Raw genomic sequence first — 16,803 nt, 5'->3', positions numbered from 1 at the left:
TTGTTCCTGTGCCCAGAACCATTATCCACCAGTTGTGGTATGTGTGTGTGTGTGTGCTACACTGTGCAGCACAGACAGTCTGGAGTGCAGAGGTAAGCTGAGGACGCTTCAACTCTGCAGGAGACTCAGAAGACAACTCATCCCCCCAGGCCTTTCCAGCCAAGGTGTCTTCAGAGATCAGTTCTGAACGCCACTTAGAGTTGATTCAATAGGTCCGGGTTAAGGCCGTAGTTGTTTTTGTTTGTTTCTTGTTTTTATTTTTTAATTTATAGCTGGGCATGGTGGTGGATGTCTTTAATTCCAGCACTTTGGAGGCAAAGACAGGCCAGGACCACACAATGAGAGTGTCTCCCAAAAAATTTGGGTTTTTTTTTTTTTTTTTTTTTTTTTTTTTTTTTTTTTTTCTTTTTCAAGACAGGCTTTCTCTGTGTGCCCCTGGCTGTCCTGGAACTTACTCTATAGACCAGACTGACCTCAGAACCCAGAGATCCACCTACCTCTGCCTCCTGAGTGCTGGGAATAAAGGCGTGTGCTACCACCACCCAGTTTATTGTTTTTATGCACATGAATAGAAAAGTGGATGTGAGAGCTGCTGGGGTTGTGGATGCTGTAAACCAAACTTGTGTCCTCTGCAAAAGCAGCATGTGCTCTTAACGGCTGGACCATGTTCCAGCCTCAGGATTGTACAATGGCCAAGCCCACCAGACATTTCTTTTGTACCTGGTTATATCCCACACACCTTTGCTCCTAGATTTGGCCACTGAAGTTTTCAGATGAGCATTATTTTAAGAGACATTATTATGTCGTTTTAAGGGAGCATTATTTTATTTCCTGAGCTGACCCCACATTCTACTCAAGCAATCCTGCCCCAGCCTCCGCGGAGCTGCCACTACTAGAGCCTAGGCAGCGGCAGGCATCTAGCTCCTGATGAGTGTTTTGGAGGAGTGGGGAGTACCTGATCTTCCACTTCTCATCTCGGCCTGCTCCCTCGAAGAGCAGCAGGTGGAACTGTCATCGAAGAAAATGGAAAGCCTCCTTAGACTTTGCTATTTAGGGCACGCAGCATCCTCTGCCAATTCAGAATCCCTTTGCAAAGGCGCTTCTGGCTGGCTGGCCCGAAGTCCCTTTCACCCTGATCACGGAACTGCTCAGTGTACGGAGTCACCCAACTCCAAAGAGCCCATGCTATGTTGGTGTCAGCCCAAGTGCTGACACAAAACCGGGTGTGGCAGACAACCTCACCTTACTCTGCTCACCAGGTAAGTGGTCTGAGGCAGGGACCCCTCCCTGGGCCAGAGTGGACTTGAAAGACGGCTGCCCATCTGTGCGCCCTCAGGCTTCCCGCGTTCCTCTAAACCGCGGCTCTGTGCAGCCAGCAGGGCGGTCCCGCCGGCTCGCGGGACCGCAGAACCGCCACCCCCGCCCCAGCACCGGCCCCGCCTCCGCAGCGGCCGCTTTACGGCGGAGGCCGCGCAGCGCTGTGGGCGGCCGTAAAGCCTGGAGGCGGCGCCGCCTCTCCCGGCTGAGCTCTGGCCCGGCGCCCGCAGGATGGCGGGCGCTTCCCCACGCGTGCACTACCTGTCGGACTTCTGCTGCCCGCTCGGAGGCCGGGCGGGGGGGAAGCCGCGTGTGCTGCGTCACGAGGCGGAGGTCTTTCTGTCCACGGGGCGCGAGTTCGTCTATGTGTACGACCAGGAGGGCGGGATGCTGACGGTGAGCGGTGGGAGGGCGGGCGGCGGCCTCCGAGGTGAGCCGGGGCCGCGCGTGCCCTCGCCTGACCTCGCTCTCCCGGCGCCCAGGCGGTGTTCCAGTTTCCCGACCAGGTGTGGCACCTGCAGCTCCTGGCCACCCGCAGGGCGCTCTACGTCCTGTGCGCCCGGACTGGCATCTACTGTCTGTCGCTGGACTCGCAGAGCAGGTGAGGGGGCGTGGCCCGCGCGGCTCCGGCCGGTCCGCACGTCGGGTGGACCTGCACCCCAGAGTGTCAGCTTCCGAGTTCTTAGCTGTTGAGGCTCAGGTAGTGCCGCCCGCAGCCAGGAACACAGCCGCTCTTGCCCTCGGTGTCTAGCAAGACCTCAAAGTGGGTCTCCTGTTGGTGGTGACAGCAAAGGCTGGTTGGTCATTGGCTTGTGCTGGGGAAACTCAAATACACAGCCCAAGTTCAACCCTGGGAGCATTGTCTGTGGAGCCGCGCTTCTGGCTGATCCACGTGTCACACCGTGTGTGTGTGTGTGTGTGTGTGTGCGCGCGCGCGCGCGCGACCTGCCGAATGGCCTCTGGATGGATGCCTGTGATGCCTTCTGCCTAGTCTGCTCAGAGCAGGTCGGGTTATTGCTAAACATGACATGAGGCTCCCCCACCCAGTATTGACCGCGGTTGTGTTGTCCCTGAAGGTCTGTGACCCAGGCCTGTGAGGACGAAGAGGATGAGGCTCGCCCTTTCCCCGTGATCCGTGTGGACCCGGACGCCTGTGTCCTCCCCAACGCCGCGCTCTGTGCCTTCAGTGTGCTGGATGACATGCTGGTCACCCTGGTCCAGGGCCCCACCCAGTGGAAGATGCAGCTGTTCGAGCGTCCCTGCCCAGGGGAGGAGCCTCGGCCTGGAAGCCAGCTCGGTGAGGTGGAGTTGTCCACCTGCACCCCTCCAGGTGGGGTGCCCGAGAAGCCTGCAGCCCCCAGCTTCCTGCCAGTGCTGTGCTGCGTGTTCCCACCAGACTCCAGGGCGCCTCATGGTCACCCCGAGGGCTGCGGCTGCTTCATGCTAGAGGAGGCCCTCTTTGGTCTCCTCTTCGGAGCTGACGCCACCCTCTTGCAGTCCCCCGTGATCCTCTGCGGTCTCCCTGATGGCCAGCTTTGCTGTGTGGTCCTGAAGGCCTTGGTTACTTGCGAGTTAGCTCCCGGTGACCCTAAGGTCCTGGTCAAGATCCTCCATCACCTGGAGGAGCCTGTGGTCTTCATCGGGGCTTTAAGGGCAGAGCCGCATGCTGAGGAAGAGGCAAGAGAGCTGCTGTCTGACGAGAACGTGCATTCTGACTGCCTTGTAGCCCTTGGCCACCAAGGCCGGACACTGGCCATCAAGGCCAGCTGGAGCGAGTTGGGGAATCTGGTGCCAGAGCTTCGCGAGTACAGCCTCCCGGGGCCTGTGCTCTGTGCCGCCTGTGGCAGGAATGGCCGCATGTACCACAGCACCCCCTCAAACCTCTGTGTGGTCGACGTGGCTCGGAGAGACACTCCTTGGAACCTCGAGAAGCCAGACGGGGCCATAGGAGGTCTGCCTTCCATGCTGTGCCCGGCCAGCTTGAACATCTGCAGCGTTGTTGCCCTCTGTGTGTCTACAAGGGCATCTACAGGTACGAGCTGCCTTAGGTGTCACCCAGCCCTGGGGCAGCCTCTCCCTCAGCTGTCCTTGCTCCTTTCTTTGTTCTTCGGTGAGACTTTTTCTAAGGTGGCAGATACAGGCTTTCCTCACCAGGCCTGTCACAGACCAGTCTCCTGTCTCGGGGTCGAGGTACCTCTGCATGCGTGTCCTGCCTGAGTGTGCTCTGGCCCCTCAGTCGAGTGCCGCTCACAACATGTGGCTTGTGGGGTTGGTGTCAGAGCATCCCCCACAGCAGGCCTCAAATCAGGTCAGGCCAAGCCTCCCTGCATCCTCTGAGAGCTGGATGAGCCTGCTTTCTCTGCTGGATGACCTGTTTACGAGCCATTCAGAGGGTGTCTCGGAGTTCTCTAAGAATGCTTTAGCTGGGTTTGCCTGACTCTGGGGTGAGAGGAAGACATTCCCCACCCCACAGTGCTTTCCCATTAAGGTCAGCTACTAGTACGTTAAATCTGCTGAAAACGCTTTGCAGGAGGAAAAGGCTTGGAAGAGCCAAACCGCCACAGGGTCGGGGCAGGGGTGAGTGTGGCCATAGACCAGGGCACCTGGGCACTGACTTTCAGCTTCTAAACTGCCTGCTTCAGGGTTCAGGGTAAGAGCTGTGTTGGGCGTAGGGAAGCAAGCAGACCTTTGGCAGGGGCAGCCTCTGTCCCCTCAGTGCCAAGAAGGAGGCAGGCGGATGTGGCGGAGAAGCCAGGCTTCTTGAGATGTACCCAGTGAGGATGAGGTGAGCGTAGCTCAGCCTCCAGGGTGCTTCTCTTTGGAAAGCTCACCGGCCTTGCTCTCTGTGGCCTGTTGCAGACTGAGGCACTTTTGAGTGGTCAGATGCCTTGCAGTGTCCTTGGCCCCTTTTACCCTGCCTGTGTGGGTCACTACCTTGGCATCATATCTGGGCTGATGTCGCCTCGTCAGTAAGCAGTTCAAAACGTGTATAGGGACCAGTGGTCACCTTCTCTGCCCAGCCCCTTGGTGTTGGCTTCCCCGGTCGTTGTCCCCGCCCCCCGTAACCTCATTTCTGGCCCTTTGCCAACCCTTTTCCTGGAGTCCAGAGCAAACCCTGATGAGCACGTGGCCGCTGCCCCAGACCTGCTGACTGGCCCTGCATGTGTCCATCATCAGGTAGCACCGAGCTCCTGGCCCTGTCTTCTAAAGGGCGCCTGATCTCCTGCGTCTTGGACTTGAACTCTGAGGTGCCTGTGCCTGCCAAAATGGCTGTGGCAAATGCAGGCCAGAAAATTAAGGAGCTGCTCTTGGACATCGGTGATGTCTCCGAGAGGTGAGCTGCGGGCTCTGGCTCAAGCCGAGCCTGTGTCTTGTCCTTGGGAAGCAGCATCCGGGGTGGCGCTGACCCAGGCTTGGCGGTCTGCGGGCCTTACAGCCTTGTGACTTGTTGAGGATATTCCCTTAGGCCTACCGGCTACTGTCTGTCATACTGTCACTGTTTGTGTGCACAGGGGGTGATTTGTAGGGCTAGCTCATCTCTAACAGGCGTAAACCGGTCCATTGTCTCCATCCTGTCTTGCCTCCTACAGACAGGGGAAGACCCGCTCCTCGGGCCGAGGAGCTACTCCCGTGCTCCGAGAGCTTTACCCAGATATGGCTCCCTCTGCTGTGGTCTCAATCTCCTGGGTGTCGTGTCTGTGCCTTGCAGAGTGTCCTTCCTGAAGAAGGCTGTTGACCAACGCAACAAGGCCATAACAAGTCTCAACGAGGCCATGAATGTGAGCTGTGCCCTGCTGTCCAGCCAGGATGGCGCCCGGCCCATCTCGTGCACCATCGCTACCTCCTGGAGCCGCCTGGAGCTGCGAGACATGCTGATGGCCACCTGTACACTGGAGAATAGCAGCAGCTTCAGCCTGGACCAGGGCTGGACCCTGTGTATCCAGGTGCTTACTAGTTCCTCCGCCTTAGACCTGGATGGGGCTGGTTCAGCTTTTACCTACACCATTCCAGTGGACAGACTTGGCCCGGGCAGTCGGCGGGAAGTGACGCTGCCCCTGGGTCCTAGCGAGAGTGGCATGCTCGACCTGCCAGTGACCATGTCCTGCTGGCTCTACTATAGCCTCAAGGAGGTGGTGGGTGGGGCCCTGGCCCCCTCCCACCCTCTAGAGGTCCCCTATCTGGAGAAGCTCCCTCTCAACCTTCCTAAGCAAGAGGGTGTCTGCCTGCCCCTGTGCAAGCGCACGGTGGACATGCTGCAGTGTCTGCGCTTCCCTGGCGTGGCCTCACAACCCGCGCAGGTGCCCTGTGTGCCTGGCTCTGCCTGTGAGCCTGTGGAAACCTTCCTGAAGGCCTGCCAAGCCCCCGGCAGTGAGCCAACTGGTGCTGCCTCCCTCCGGGCCAAGTACCTGCCTCCGTCTACAGCGTCCATCAGGGTGTCCGCGGTGCTTCTCAGAACTGCCCTGGAAGACGGTCACTCAGGTTGGTGGCACTACTGGCTTCACATTGGCCTCAGGGCCCTGCAGCCTGTGGAAGCAGGATGTTCCTCTCTCCCTGTGGCTCCTGTGAGTTCTGCTACCTCCTGATTGCTGTAGGAGTCTTGTGTCAGGTCTTGTGTGTTTTTTAAAACCTGTGCGGAGGTACAACCTAAGCGGTGGCAGATGCCACCAAAGAACAGCTTGGTGAGCTCTCACACACGGAGCACCAGAAGCTGGTCTGTCTGAGATCTGCGAGAACACTTGGCCAGGCTTTTGTTCCCACAGTGTGCTGAACTGTCTGTATTGTTTGTGGCAGAAGTATCCTGGTTGCTGGTACCTCTGTCCCGCCACTAGTGGATGTCGGATTGTGTGTCTGGCTTCACTCTGTCCTGGGGAGAGCTGAAGCCGTCTTGTACAGCATTTATGTCTGTGCACCAGGGCGCAGTTAGGACTGTAGCCTGTGCCTTGTAGGACCTCCCCGAATGGGCTTCTAAGTGGGCTTCTGGGTCCATGGTTCCTGATGACCCCCTATGCCTCCCTGCCTCTTGGGTAACTGGCTTAGCTCCCTGCTTGTGGTGGGACTGTGGGCCCTTGGGACACTTAGGTGGATTGGAAAGGGGACATTTGAGGGAAGCCACACGGGTGCCGTTTTACACCCCATTGGGCGCCTTTCTCTTCCAGGTTTCCACCTGTGCAGTGCTACGCTGCAGTGGCTCCTTGCCGAGAATGCTGCCGCAGCTGTCGTGAGGGCCCAGACCCTGTCCTCCATCCAGGGCGTAGCCCCAGATGGTACTGATGTCAACCTCATCGTCCGTGAGGCAAGCAGGGGTCACTTCCGTGTGCTTGGGATGGGGCCTCAGGGCCCTCAGTCCTCCGTGGGTCCCTGGCCCATCACTCATGGAGAGTTACTCTCACCTGCCTCTCAGTCTCGTCTGCCCCACCAAGACTGGGTCCCTGGGAGGACCAGCCCTGTCTAATCCATCACGGGCCCCGCTAGGGTCACAGTGGGCAATAAGTACAGTATTGTTGGTTGACCATCCCAAGCCAGTAGCAGCCCACCTGTTGGACCACCAGAGGGTGATGGGCCCCTTTGAGGGCCCTCAAGTGAGACAGCCCATCCCCTCAGGCCTTTCCTTCTCTGACACCCTCTTTTTGGGGTCCTCCTAGCAGCCAGGATCCCCTGCAATGGAGACTCTTGGAGAGTAAGCCGTGTCTGCCAAGAGCCGTGGGCCCTACTCCCAGAACTCAGGGAATGTTAGTTATCAGGCCGTGTCCTCCAGACTCCTCACCTCACTGACCAAGGCTAAGAATGAGCAGTGGTCCTGGCCAGTGGACAGAGTCCATGCTTACGTTGATGGCCAAGACCTTTCTGTAGCCCTCAGGCTCTGGTCTTACGCCACTGTGTAAAGAGCAGGCCAGGGCTACCCAGCCTCAGCCTGTGGAGTCAACACCATCAGGACCCCCTGGAGGGTGCTGAGAGACAGGCACTTTGGCCCTCACTCCATTCCTGGCATAGAGCCAAGCTTAGTTTAGGTCTGGGTGCAGCTCAGAATGAGGTGGTTCCTACAGGACTGGATTCTGAGTCGTCCTCATACGGCTGCCCCCTGCAAATTGGTTTCTCACTGCGGTTCCCCAGCCTTCCCGCCTTTAAAATGCGCAGCCGCTCAGGGCCTTATGTGTTGCAGGTAGCTGTGACTGATTTGAGCCCCGCAGGGCCCATCCAGGCCGTGGAGATCCAAGTGGAGAGCTCCTCTCTGGCCAACATGTGCAGGGCACATCATGCCATCGTCAGACGCATGCAGGTACCGCAGCCAGCGGGGGGGGGGGGGGGGGGGGGGGGGGGGGGGGGGGGGGGGGGGGGGGGGGGGGGGGGGGGCGATGGGTACCGCAGCCAGCGGGATTGGGGGCTCGGGAACAGGCTCTGCAGGCGGAGGCAGCCATCTGCGTTTCATCTGTGGACCCACACAGCTGCTGCAAGCAACATGGTGTCTTGCCACCTCTGCGCAAACGACACTGCCCTCCAGGGGTTGCATCAGCCCGCGTCCCCTGGAAGTTCAGAAATGGCTGAGTCTGTGTCTGATCAGTCTCTAGTCATTACCTGTCATGTCTGGGCTAAACCCCACCCGTGCGTGGATCCTAGGCCAAGGAACTACCCAGTGAGGTCCTAGGTTCAGAAAGACCCGCTTGAGCACAGAGTCTCCCTTGGGTGTCCGGCCGCATGGCTCTGTCCAGAGCACCCACCCCCCACCTGAGGCTGGTGTGGCCCGGGCTCAAGGCAAGGTCTGCAGTGGCCACTGGCAGTTCTGCAGTTAGTTCTTAGCTATTGCCTCCTCCAGCCTCACCCTGGAACCCTTCCCTGTGTGCCCTGGCGTTGCTTCCCGAGCCGACCAGTGCTCTGTGGACGGAGGGCCAGGTGCAGGTGCTAGCTGCTCTCAGAGCTGGAAGGTCAGCCCTAGCACATGACCCAGCGATCAGTCACCTCGTCCTGGGCCAGTTGTGAAGTGAGCGGTGTAACAGTAACCGGACGTAGCAAGGTTGAGGCTTTGTGTTGTCGGGAGTTCAGGCCCCATGCTGTAGACTCCAAAGCAGTGGTGCCACCAGCCAGCCCCCAAGAACTTCTACCAGCTTTTGCCCAAATTTCCCGTGATAAGGACACAGTCACGTAGGAGTAAGGCCACCCTAGTGACTTTACCGTGGTCTTCTGCAAAGACCCCATTGCAAAAAAGCTGCCTTCAGAGGAACTCGCATCAGGACTTGGTTTGTGATTTCAGGGGGACACAGTCGATCCTTGGTAGGGAATCACATGGCGCAGCTGCCCCCAGACTGCAGGGCAGCTTCAGCCAAACACCGCCATGGTCCGTAGACAGGAATCTCCCACAACCACCAGGACCTTGCCTGATGCTAGCTTCCCCTTAGACAGCATTCTCTAGGACCCTAGGTGGATGCTCAGCCTAGGCAGGTCTGCCTCTGGGAGCCTTTGCTCATATCTGAAAAGGCCATTTAGCAAGCTAGACTGCTTTCGGGAAGAGAGAATGAACGCCAGCCCTGAGTGAGCCTGCAGAGGGCATGAGCATTATCAGATGGGTTCTGCCTAGGGCCCAGTCCAAAGTCTGTTTGAGCCACAGAAGTGAGACAAGGGTTTAAAAGGGCTCTTTAAGGTGGGCGTTGTAGCATACAGTCCCAGCACTTGGGAGATAGAGGCAGGCGGATCTCCATGAGTTCGAGGACAGCCAGGGCTGTTATACAGAGAAGCCCTGTCTTAAAAACAAACAAGCAAAAAAGGTCCCTTTGTTCAGGCCTAGTGGTACATTCCAAAATCCTAGCAGTTGGTCAATTGTGGGCAGGAGGATCAGGAATTCAAGGCCAGCCTAAGCTTCATAGCAAGTTTGAGGCTCCTCTGAGTTATTTAAGGCCCTGACTTAAACTCCAGAAACGTCTCTCTTAGTGACTGTTGGTGGGGGCTGATGCTGCTCTGAGGAGGAAAGTCCTGGGGAACAGGGTGGGACAGATAAGGAGTGGTCACCGTGTCACTGCGACCTGAGGGGCGTGAAGATCCTGGCCTCTGAACCCAGGCATCCACTCTGGGAAGCATCCTCCAGTTCCCGCCCCCCAACCCTTCTGTTCCCCAGACTATGGTCACAGAACAAGCTGCCCAAGGCTCCAGCCCACCTGACCTCCGAATGCAGTATCTACACCAGATCCACGCCAACCACCAGGTGAGCCCCAGTTTCTGAGTATGAAGAGTGTCCCCAGATGACGTGTAGGGAAGACAGGACTTGGGGGGCACCAGCCATGTGGGGCTGCCCAGTTTTCAGTGTGGGCTGGGTTCTCTGGATGGGGTCAAGATGTATAGGGTGTGTCCACTTCCTGCTTCCCTGGCCGTACCCACGTGGCTGTGTGTCACATATTTAAGGCCCTGTGACCCGTCCCCCACCTCCCAAGCACAAGGTGTTCCTAGGTGGGGCACGGGCTGAGCTGCGCTGCTGTCCGCAGGAGCTGCTGCGCGAGGTGCAGACCCTGCGTGACCAGCTGTGCACGGAGGATGAGGTCAGCTCCTACAGCATAGCCCAGAAGCTGCTGCAGGTTTACAGGCAGCTCCGCAACCCTAGCCTTGTCCTGTTGTGACCAGGTATGTCCTAGTCCTCTGTCCACAAGTCCTCTGTGTGCTGACCTTTGTGGTTCTGCCCGGGTGGGGAAGGATGCCCCAGTTCCCCGGCTCAGCCAGGAGGGCTGAAAAAGTGGGGTGTGAGGTAGATTCGGGCAGTGTCTGAACCCACAAGGCTTGGCCACCTCTCATGTCTGCCTCCTCCCGGACAGCTGCTGGCCAGCTTCTCCTCCTGCGGGACACACTTCAGGCTGAGTTCTGGGGCTTGTTGGGCTGCACCCCTGTACTGGAACCTCTGCACCTCCGATGGGAAGGATCGGTGCCCAAATACTTGGGCCATGGAGACACAGGGTTACTGGAGTTCAGACTTGAAGGTGTGGGACTGTTCGGTTGCTGACCCCACCACACCCCAGGAGCACTGGCCGCCTCTCTGGAGCCACCAGGGGGCAGAATGCTCACTGCAACCAAAGCACAAAGACCGTGGGAGGGCTCCCCTAAACTGCCCGCTGCCTGAGCTGCCTCCTCCCCCAGCTGGGCCCTGCTGCTGGTGCTGTTTTTGCTATGGGGGAAGAGCGTGTCTGCAGAGCTGCTGTGAGTGCCGTCTGTGCCCTTTCCTGATGTCCCCCGTGTCAGCTGGCGTCTGCTCCCTTCCCGCCCCTCACCCTCTTCAGAGTCCACTGCGCTCTGTGCCGGTGGTGGGCAGCCCTTCCCAGCTACCATCCCCCGGGGCTCCTGTGGCCACTTGGGGCCCGAGATCTGCACCTCAAGGTCTGGACACTGAGCTGCCACCGTCACAACACAGGGTGTTTACGTGGGCGTTTGTCCGTCCTCCAGGACAGAGTCCTCCATGGAGATGGAATGGCCTCTCTTGACACCGCCCGGAGTCTGTACAAGTCTTTTGTAACAAGGTGCTCACCGCCAGGGTTGCCGGCTTACCTCACCTGCTGGCCTGCTAAGAGTCCTGTCCGTAGCTGGTTCCTCAGTCTACCTACCCTTGCCACCTCCTGCGTGGGAGCCTCTAGCTGCCTCGTAGCGTGCATGAGTGTCTGCTCTGAGCCAGTTAGAGAGTCCGGCTCAGCCCACAGGATGGACGGCGTGCCTGGGAGCAGAGAGGGTCTCCCAGGCTGAGCTGGCTTCTGTCTGTCACAGCTGACTTTTCTGGTGTCCCCTACTTGCTGTTATAGTCCACAGAAATTGCCAGGTTTGTCTTTAGCCTAAACTCCAGCAGGTTGGGAGCTGAGGCACGTGTCCTCAGGGATTGCTGGTGATGTCACCTCATCAGCCTCCCTGGGCCCCTGGACACATCTGGACTTGGACTTGTTATTCTTGGCACTGAGAATTGGTAGGGCCCAGCACCAGGCTCAGACGGCTGCTGGAGCCGAAGAAACACCAGGCTTAGCTGAGAATCTCACCTGAGTGTCATGGAGTCAGGGCCACCATGTTTCACCTGGGTCCCCCGGTCTTGTCCAACACCTGTGTGCTGTCCCCCATTCATGTCAGACAATGCCTGCCGCCCGCGACACCGCAGGCCTGGACCCGGGCAAGCCGCTTAGGTCAGCTCCAAGAGTCAATAGGGGTGTGTCCTGATGTGTGACCCTGGGTAAGCGAAGGGGGGGGGTGGGTCTGGCCATAACTTCCTTCCCAGCATGCCTCCTGCCTTTCCCCAACATTGCCTCCCCACCCCAACACACACTCTTGTCTTAGACTTGCAGCTCTCTGTGGGTCTCATTTGTCCTGGGTAGTTGGAGAGGACGTTAGGGTCCCAAGCAGGATCAGGTCTGCCTAGGTTAGAATGGCCTTCCTTAATCTCTGACCCAAAGCCTAGCAACTGCTGGAGCGAGGTGAGGCGAAGGGTCTGGCAGCCCCCGCTTCCAGCCATGGCCCTGCCTCTTAGGTCGGTAGAAGGTGAGGAGAACCTTGCTCAAAAGGGCAAAGGGTTTCCTATGGGTGGGGTCCAGGGCTGAGCAGACAGAACCCTGAAACTCTAGGGTACGAAAAGCCCACGGCAGCTGCGCAACAAAGGTTTAATGGTGGGGCTGTGGGGTCGGCCCCTGTGAGTCCTCAGTATTCCCAAAGAGCTTCCCCCGTAGGCAGGTCTGCGTCAGCGCGCAGCAACCCTGAAGCGCCGCCGCACAGGTATTTGCCACTGAGGGCGCGGATGGCGAGGCGGCCACGCTCTCGGAACTCGAAGAGGAAATCCTCCGCCAGGTCACCGTCGCTGCACACGCTCCCGTGGCTGCCAACGTACCAGAAGCCAGCTCCACGGCCTGGGGGCAAGGCTGGAGGTCGGCGGGGGCCCGGGCATCCCCTGCCCCCCATTGCCTCCCCGCAGCCTGCGTTCCCGCACCTCTGATCTGATAGGCACCATCCCTGAAGCTCAAGTGGAAGACATCGTAGGTGGAGCGGTTGGTGTCCAGCTGGTTGGATCCCCGGCGGTGGCAGACGAAGCCGTCCAGGCCACGCAGCACCAGGATGGGTCGGTTGATAAGTTTGAGGATGAACAGCTCGTCTCCACCTAAGGGAGAGGACGGAGTGGACCACTCTTGCCCCTGGCTACCATATGCAGGCTGCGGACTTAGGGTTCCGGGGGTCCCTAGATGTTGCTAATGTACAGGTGTTGAAAAGGCACCCAGGGTTCCCCAAAGACAGTAAAGGAAAAGACACCCTGGATCTGACTTCTTCCCTGATGAATGAAATGGGGAGGGACCTCAGATGCGCTGACCCGGGGTGGAAAGCTGCCCAACTTACAGAACACAGAGAGTGCTCACCCACAAAGTCACTGATGGCGGCCAGCTGCCCGTTTTTCTTCATGCACACATAACGACCGTTGCTGGCTTTAAGTGCCACCCGCCGGCCATGCCATTCCATTTCAAACATGGTGTTGGCAGAACTGAGGGAAGGGCAGGCATGATCTCAGAGAGAGAGGAGCGGAGTTTGGTCCCCTTTCCTCCATGGGTTCCAGGGATGAGACAGAAGCCCGCCCTCTGCAGAAACACCCATGGCCACTGGGAGCTACTCCCCACCCCCCGGTGAACATTTGCTATCATAGCTCAGGGTGCCAGTGGTGATGACGGTGGTGGACGCGGTGACAGAAGTGGTCGAGGTCACCGGGGGAGTGGCGCACGTGCCTCCAATCCCAGCACTCGGGAGGCAGAGGCACACCTCTGGGTTGGAGGGGGGTAGTGATGGTCATGTTTGTGAGTGATGGTGATGGTGGCGGTGACGGTATAGACAAGGACAGGTGCACTCACACTTGTGTGGCTGTGGCCTGAAGGCCCCCATGAGTGACCAGGGTCCAGTAGCCCCCAGTGCTGGAATAGAAAGTACACTTCTTTGTCTCCTGGTCAATTTGCATCAGGAAGGTCTCGTGGTCCAATTCTTCGTCCTGATTGGCTGAGACGTTGACTCCTGGAGGGAGAAGACAGTAGTGAAGCTCCTCACAACTCCTGGGAGGCAAGAGATGGGGAAACTTGGCCTGGCGATGGTGGTGCACGCCTTTAATCCCAGCACTTGGGAGGCAGAGGCAGGTGGATCTCTGTGAGTTCGAGGCCAGCCTGGTCTGCGGAGCTAGTGCCAGGACAGGCTCCAAAGCCACAGAGAAACCCTGTCTCGAAAAACCAAAAAAAAAAAAAAAGAGAGAGAGAGAGATGGGGAAACTTTTGAGAAGCCATGAAGCCAGAGGGAGTCTCAGCTAGAGCTCTCGGGTGTCAGAGAAGGACCATCCAGGGACCAGTGCACTCCACACGCGGCCTCTAAAGGGTGGACTCTTGACCCAGCTCTTCCCTCCCTTCCCTGGATAGCATCTCATGCTGGCAAATCCCCATTCTGCTAATCAGCGAGCAATCTGCTCGTTGCTGCTCTCTGGACCCCGGGTTCACAGCAACCTGTTTATAATTCACTTAAGCTGCTGGGGGCAGGGGGGTTCTGACCTTCCCCTGAGGTGACCTAGATCGGAGCCAGGGACTAGGAGCCTACCTACCGCCCACACAGGAGCCCTAGGGGAAGGCAGGCTGCCCAGGGCCCGCCCAGGGTTTGTGTAATGGAACAAGTGTTCCATGTCCTGGCTCAGCATGCAGGCACCAAAGCCTCCTCAGGATCATCCCTAAGCTCTGGCCACCTCCCACAAACCCATCAGGTTCCTGGCAACCAGATACTCTGAAGAGTATGGCGGGTAGAACCTCCAGGAGCCCTAAGGGCTCAAGGGGTAACAAGTGAGGAGGGAGGGACGAAGCCTGACTGTAGGGCCACATTGGAGCCAGCCCTGCCCTGCCAGAGAGGAGGGGAACAACCATAGCAGCCCCAAGTGGAGACCCTGAGATCTGAGATCTACCGCCTTTCTCTACTCCCGGAGACTGTGCCCAGGCATATTCGCCCCGAGAATCACTGCTTCCTTGCAGAAAAGCAGCCAGCCTATCCCAGAAAAGGGCCCAGCAGTTTGTTTAGTTTTGGTTTGTTTTTTTGAGATTTTATTTACCAAGTATACAATGTCCTGACTGCGTGTACCCCTGGAGGCCAGAAGAGGGCACCAGATCTCATTACAGGTCGTTTTGAGCCACCTTGTAGTTGCTAAGAATTGAACTCAGGACCTTTGTATGTGAGATCAGTCAGTGCTCTTACCTCTGAGCCATCTCTCCAGCCCCCAGCAGTTTTTTTTTTTAAGTTTTTCTTTTATTTATTTATTATGTATACAATAGTCTATCTGTGTATGACTGCAGGCCAGAAGAGGGCACCAGACCTCATTACAGATGTTCGTGAGCCACCATGTGTGGTTGCTGGGAATTGAACTCAGGACCTTTGGAAGAGCAGGCAATGCTCTTAACCACTGAGCCATCTCTCCAGCCCCCAAGTTTTTGTTTTTCAAGACAGGGTTTCTCTGTAGCTTTGGAGCCTGTCCTGGAACTAGCTCTTGTAGACCAGGCTGGTCTTGAACTCACAGGGTTTAGTTTTTATGTGCATGAGTGTTTTGCCTGTGTGTATGTCTGTATCACTTGTGTGTAGTGAACTCAGGGGTCAGAAGAGAAACTCAGATCTCCTGGTACTGGGAATCAAACCTGGGTCTTCTGGAAGAGCAGTTAGTGCTCTTAACTCCTAAGCTGTCTCTCTAGACCTGGCCCAACTGTCTTTTTTACTGTCCCCATCTCTGCCAGCTTCAGCATTGGAGTAACAGTTGCTGAGCTGGACAGCTGGAACCAAGGCCACCCCTAACCTCATGAAGTCAATGGGAAAGTCTGGGTAATGAGTCTCATGGATGAATGCAACAGGGCACAGGACAAGTGGCCTTTCAACAAAGCCTCTTGCTGGGACAGAGGTGAGAGCCAGGTCAAAGGACTTAGCTGGGTATGCCAACTAGCACATTCATTGTCTTCAGCCATTGCCACATGTCCATGTCACAGGCCAAGGTGCTGTGTCCCTATATCACCCTCCCCTGCAGACAGAATGCTACCAAGCATCTTCCTCCTCGTGGTCACCTGCTTCTAGGGAGCTGACCCGGCAGTGGGCGATCCCAGAGTCCAGACGGCCTGGACAGTGGTTGTGGGACATGTCTGATAGGATTCATGAGGGGCTGAGTCTGTCTGTTGCCAGCAATGTTCATGGCTGCGCTGCGCGTGAGCCCTGCTGTGACCGTGAGGGCGGGGAGGGGTGGAGGCTGTGGATGGGGCAGTAAAGAAGTCCAGTGGGGGCTGGAGAGATGGCTCAGAGGTTAAGAGCATTGCCTGCTCTTCCAAAGGTCCTGAGTTCAATTCCCAGCAACCACATGGTGACTCACAGCCATCTGTAATGGGGTCTGGTGCCCTCTTCTGGCCTGCAGGCATACACACAGACAGAATATTGTATACATAGTAAACAAATAAATATTAAAAAAAAAAAAAGTCCAGTGGGGGAAGCTGCACACTGGTGACTCACAGGCTCCTGACTCGGAGACAAGTTTGGGGCCAGGACAAATAGACCCAAATCCACCACTTAGACTACCTTGAACCCAGAATTACTTCCACCCAGACACATCGGTCCCAAGGCTGGGACAGCTGGCAGCATTAGGAGATCACCCATGAAAGGGAGGGACTCACAACAGGTTCATCAACATGCGGAAAAGAGGTCAGTGAGGTGGCTTAGCAAGACAAGGTGCTCGCTGCGAACGCCTGACAATCTGGGATTGGTCCAGGGATTCATGTAAAGGTGGGTGGAGAAAAATGACCTCTACAAGTGTGTCATGGCATGCGTGTGCCCATCTCTCTCTCTCTCTCTCTCTCTCTCTCTCTCTCTCTCTCTCTCACACACACACACACACACACAATTTTATTTCAGGACAGGATCTCATATGTAGCTCTGGAACGCACCGTGTACACCAGGCTGGTCCCAAACTCACAGAGATCCGCCTGCCTCTGCCTTGAAAGTACTGGGATTAAAGGTGTGCACCACCACACCCAGCTAATAATAAAAGCTAAAAGACTAAAAAGCAGGCTGGAGAAACGGCTCAGGGTTTAAGGACATTACACTCTTGCAGAGACCTGAGTCCTGTCCTCAGCACCCTTACCCAGTCGTCTACGGCCATGTATAGCTAGTGTTCTGGATGACCCGACACCCACTCTGGCTTCTGCAGGCACCTGCGCTCACGTGCGCACACCCCTCCCATGCACACATATACACACACTTTTATCTTAAAGGATGAAAAGTAATCCACACAGACAAGATCCTACCCAGCGCCTTGACTTTTTTCTTTAGTGCTGGGGATAGAACTCAGGGTGTTGTACACAGAAGGCCAGTGCTCCCCAGAGTTATCTCTCCAGCCCGCATCCCACTACCACCTCCACCACCACCACCTCCACCTCCACCTCCACCACCTCCACCTCCATCACCACCACCTCCTCCACCTCCACCTCCTCCACCACCTCCACCTCCACCACCACC

General features: G+C 57.2%; 2 protein-coding genes across 4 annotated transcripts in view; one reads left to right on the top strand and one right to left on the bottom strand.

Annotated features, from left to right (window-relative positions):
• Positions 1-1,491: 1,491 nt before the first annotated feature.
• Positions 1,492-11,176, top strand: Faap100 (FA core complex associated protein 100). 2 transcript variants are annotated; one of them, XR_007591368.1, is made up of 11 exons: positions 1,492-1,713; positions 1,800-1,918; positions 2,394-3,349; positions 4,495-4,651; positions 5,027-5,796; positions 6,474-6,610; positions 7,478-7,594; positions 9,422-9,508; positions 9,786-9,921; positions 10,110-10,271; positions 10,732-11,176. XR_007591368.1 is itself a non-coding variant. In XM_050140509.1 (10 exons), exons 1-9 carry the CDS (start codon positions 1,549-1,551, stop codon positions 9,915-9,917), a joined length of 2,640 nt encoding a protein of 879 aa, XP_049996466.1. In that variant the 5' UTR covers positions 1,492-1,548; the 3' UTR covers positions 9,918-9,921; positions 10,110-10,487. The 2 variants fall into 2 exon arrangements, 1 of the variants encoding a protein (XP_049996466.1); XM_050140509.1 differs by lacking the exon at positions 10,732-11,176 and having other exon boundaries at positions 10,110-10,487.
• Positions 11,177-11,428: 252 nt separating this feature from the next.
• Positions 11,429-16,803, bottom strand: part of Fscn2 (fascin actin-bundling protein 2, retinal) — an 8,546-nt gene continuing 3,171 nt past the window's right edge. The window contains exons 2-5 of one of the 2 annotated variants that reach the window (XM_050140513.1): positions 13,149-13,305; positions 12,666-12,787; positions 12,245-12,490; positions 11,429-12,164 (exon numbers count right to left, since the gene is read on the bottom strand). In XM_050140513.1, coding sequence (XP_049996470.1) covers positions 11,959-12,164; positions 12,245-12,490; positions 12,666-12,787; positions 13,149-13,305 — 731 coding nt within the window. In that variant the 3' untranslated portion in view covers positions 11,429-11,958. The remainder of the gene's footprint in view (positions 12,165-12,244; positions 12,491-12,665; positions 12,788-13,148; positions 13,306-16,803) is intronic. The other variant, XM_050140514.1, reaches the window with a different exon arrangement.

This window comes from Alexandromys fortis, unplaced genomic scaffold (assembly GCF_014885135.2).
Source record: "Alexandromys fortis isolate MF-2015 unplaced genomic scaffold, M_Fortis_MF-2015_v1.1 scaffold_39, whole genome shotgun sequence".
Taxonomy (NCBI): domain Eukaryota; kingdom Metazoa; phylum Chordata; class Mammalia; order Rodentia; family Cricetidae; genus Alexandromys; species Alexandromys fortis.
Note: the sequence above shows the minus strand (reverse complement) of the source record. Positions and strands in the feature narration are given on the sequence as shown.